Source organism: Priapulus caudatus, unplaced genomic scaffold (genome assembly GCF_000485595.1).
Source record: "Priapulus caudatus unplaced genomic scaffold, Priapulus_caudatus-5.0.1 Scaffold1887, whole genome shotgun sequence".
NCBI lineage: Eukaryota > Metazoa > Priapulida > Priapulimorpha > Priapulimorphida > Priapulidae > Priapulus > Priapulus caudatus.
In genome coordinates this window covers 10681-14221 of record NW_014578948.1, presented here as the reverse complement: position 1 = coordinate 14221, position 3541 = coordinate 10681, and the positions used below count along the sequence as shown (strand labels likewise).

General features: G+C 53.5%; 1 protein-coding gene across 1 annotated transcript; it reads left to right on the top strand.

The window, feature by feature from the left end:
- Positions 1 to 1337: 1337 nt before the first annotated feature.
- LOC106817833 (beta-3 adrenergic receptor-like) lies at positions 1338 to 3077 on the top strand. Its single transcript, XM_014822538.1, has one exon. The coding sequence runs from the start codon at positions 1338 to 1340 to the stop codon at positions 3075 to 3077; it is 1740 nt and encodes a 579-aa protein (XP_014678024.1).
- Positions 3078 to 3541: the final 464 nt, after the last annotated feature.

Here is a 3541-nt window from a genome sequence, read left to right as displayed (position 1 = left end):
CAGGTATCGTTTTTTGTGTCAAAGCCTAACGCGTTTTTAACCGTTGTTAAATAAGATTTTCACTTACACACATACTAATTGTATAATTAAATATACATACCAAGAAAACTATATATATAACTACATTATATTAGATCACCGAAAATACGAGCCGGTTATGTCAATTGCATACAGCAGATGGTGCGTAACTAGATCTGTGTCTACGCAATCTTCACATATCTTTCCTGGTATACGGACCACCGAATTCCAACAGAATAAATGACTGTAATTGCAAAAAAACAAGGAGGCAAATCAGTCCACGTATTTTGATCACTAGTCTTACTGAGTGGTCAACATTTCGAGCCTGTTTCTTTATATCGTCATCACTTTGCTTGTAATTACACCATTCTACTACTTCACGGTCACTGCTGAGATCCGTAAAATCATCGTTTTCTTTTTGAAATTGGTAACACGTCTCGGCTCCACCTGTTCGCCGATAATACAATGCTACAGCGAATCAACAGTTATTAAACTAATTGTTGTTGTTTGAAAAAGCTAATTAAGTATAACAAGATGGTAGAATATAAGTAATAGTTGAATTTCTATTTGCACTTGCGATACACGCGACAAACCGTTGAAAAGACTAGTTTGGATTTCTGCTGATAAGTAATAAGTAAATGATGGACATCATAATAATATGTAATATATATTTCCGTTCACCACAGGCAAAACCTCACGTTATCCTGCAGAGCTTCGTCTTAATATTAATAACGACATTCCTACGTTCACATCGTGACGTACATTCGACGGACAACTCATTCTTAAATACGTCACATTAGTCTCTGAACACCATATATTCATTCTGACGCACAAACACCTTCATCATTGTCTACGTAACCCTGCGTAACTGGCGGCATTCTAGCGTGTAAAACTTTCACATTGACGTACGTTCTTTCATTCTAACGCGCTCTTCGCACCTTTATGCGTTCTTGGCAACGCGCACGCCGTACTGGTGACGTGAGCGTCTCTCATGCGTATGGTGCACGCACGCGCCGAGCCACCTGCACGCACGTACCGCCAGGAGGTCATCTCAGTGAGGTTAGTTAGTTAACTGCGTAGTTACCCACCTGTGCGCCGTACTGCGCGCACGTCGGTGCGATAGAAAGCCGTGATTCACTTCCACCTTCACATTCACTCGCGTGCGGCTGCAGCAAGAACATTAGCGAACAACGAGGGATAACGGACGAGAACGACAGACAGCGCGGCGTGACGCAAGGTGGTACCACGCTCGCCCGACCAAAGCTGGCGGTCGTGATAGAAACGTGCAGACTAAGTCGGAGCTAGCAACTGATCAAAGCATGAACGCGACCGACGGGTCGCCGACGACGCCCAATTGCACATCGTCCGACGATGCCGACTTCGGCGGCCACAGCACGATCGGCGCATGCGCACCGAGCGTCGTGTTTGGCGACGCAGAACAGATTGTCGCTAAGGCTTACCTGACGGTCGTGCTTGCAGCGAGCGTGCTCTGTAATATCGTCGTCGTCTGGGCGATCAACACCACGCTCAAGAAATGCCCCCTCTTCCGTCCGAATCTCTTCCTCATCGGACACGTCGCCGTCACTGACCTGGCGACGGCCGTCATCTGTCTGCCGCTCGTGCAGGCGGCAACGGCCGTCGGTCGCTGGCCGTTCAGTGCGTCGGCGTGTGCAGCGTCGGCAGCGCTCAACACGCTCCTGGTGACGGCATCCGTGTTATGCATCCTCGCTGTCAGCGTTGATCGCTATTTCTCGATCGCGCGTCCGCACCAGTACAAACTGCTCGTGACAAAACGACGTTGCGTCATCGCCGTCGTCGGTATGTGGTCGGTGTCGGCGGCGCTCGCGATCGTGCAGGTCGTAGTGCTCGACAACTGGGCGTTCTATCCAGGCCGCGCTATGTGCTTCATGGACTGGCAGACGCGCGCAGCTCCGAAGCTCGCCTTTAACATTGCTCATCTTGTGCTGTGCGTGCTGCTACCGCTCGGGCTGCTGCTCATAGTGGATATTCTCGTCGTGCGGGCCGCTCGTCGCCACCACACGAAACCGCTGCGCTTGACAGCATCCAAAGGCACCGACGGCCAAGCGGCCGGCAACCGCCGCGTCATCAGCAACAATCCTAACGTTCAGAAGAAGGATTCGCCGACGATAGTGCATCGCCGGGGGTTGCGGCTGTCGCTGCCGCTCGCGCGCGAGACGTCCAATATTTCGGTGGACAGGTGTAACATCGTGCCGATCGACTTCGCCGTAACGGTGTTGAAGAAGGCAAAGCCGATCTCGCTGCACAAGCTGAAGGCGGCGCGTATACTGCTCACGGTCGTCACCTGCTTTGTCATCTGCTACCTGCCGCTGTTCGCGCTCAACGTGGCGACGGCCGTGCTACAGTGGCGCACCCTACCGCCGAGACTCGACCGCGTCGCCTCCATGCTGCTCTACACGCACAGCTTTCTCAACGCCTGCTTCTACGGTTTTACAAACCGCGACATCCAGCGCACGATCGGCGCCGCTGTGTCGCACTGGCGCAGCGGCAACAAGGTCGGTGCCGTCGTTCCGGCGCCGACGCTTCAGGTCACGTGTCCGCCGACTCCCGTCGCCAGCTCCGGCTCGAGCGGAGTGCCGACAATCCCTCTCAGCGACCTCTTACGGCGGATACAGAACGCGAAGGGCTGCCACGAGCTGATGGAGACGACGTCAATGCAGGGCAGCGGAAGGTGGAGCATCACGGCCGAGGAGTCAGCGCATCCGGTCATCCACGTGATCACGCCCATCGCGGGCACCTCCCGCCAGATGGCGTGTTTGGACAACAACTCGTTTGCCGACAACTCGCTCGCCGACAACTTGTTCGGGTCGGACGACTTGTTCGGGTCGGACGACTTGTTCCGGTCGGACGACTTCAAGATGACAAGGGCCGACGACGTTAGGCCGGTGACGCAGAGCGACATGGCCGCGTCGGTTACTCTCAACATCCCGTCGTGTGACGTCACGAAGTGCGCCGAGGCGGACCTACGTGTCGAGAGCGCCGTGGCGTCGTCAGTGTGTGAGTCAACTTATTCCACGTGACAGTCCGTCGTCTGTCTTTCACCGTGGTACGTATCGACGTGATAAGGATCAGACGGAGGATGATGGGGGAGGAGAGGAGCTTGACTTCGACTTCTATTTTGTACTAGCGGGATACCCGGCGTTGCCCGGGGAAATCAGTGGCGTTACTCAGTTGGTCACCGCTTGGTTAAAAGAAAAATACCCCAAAAAATCGAACTGTCTATCCATCCATGCATCCATCCATGCATCCCTCCATCCATCCCATTCCATGCCATCCCATTTCATCCCATTGCACCGCATTCCATTCCATCCCATCCTATATCCCATCCCATCCCATCGCATGCCATTTCATCGCATCCCATGCCATGCCATGCCATGCCATCCTATTCCATCCCATCGCACCGCATCCCATCCCATCCCATACCATCATATCCCATGCCATCCCATGCCATGCCATGCCATGCCATCCCATCCGATCGCATGCC

Bases quoted from the DNA above. Each gene is read 5' to 3' on its own strand.
- LOC106817833 (XM_014822538.1), top strand. From the start codon at position 1,338: ATGAACGCGACCGACGGGTCGCCGACGACGCCCAATTGCACATCGTCC.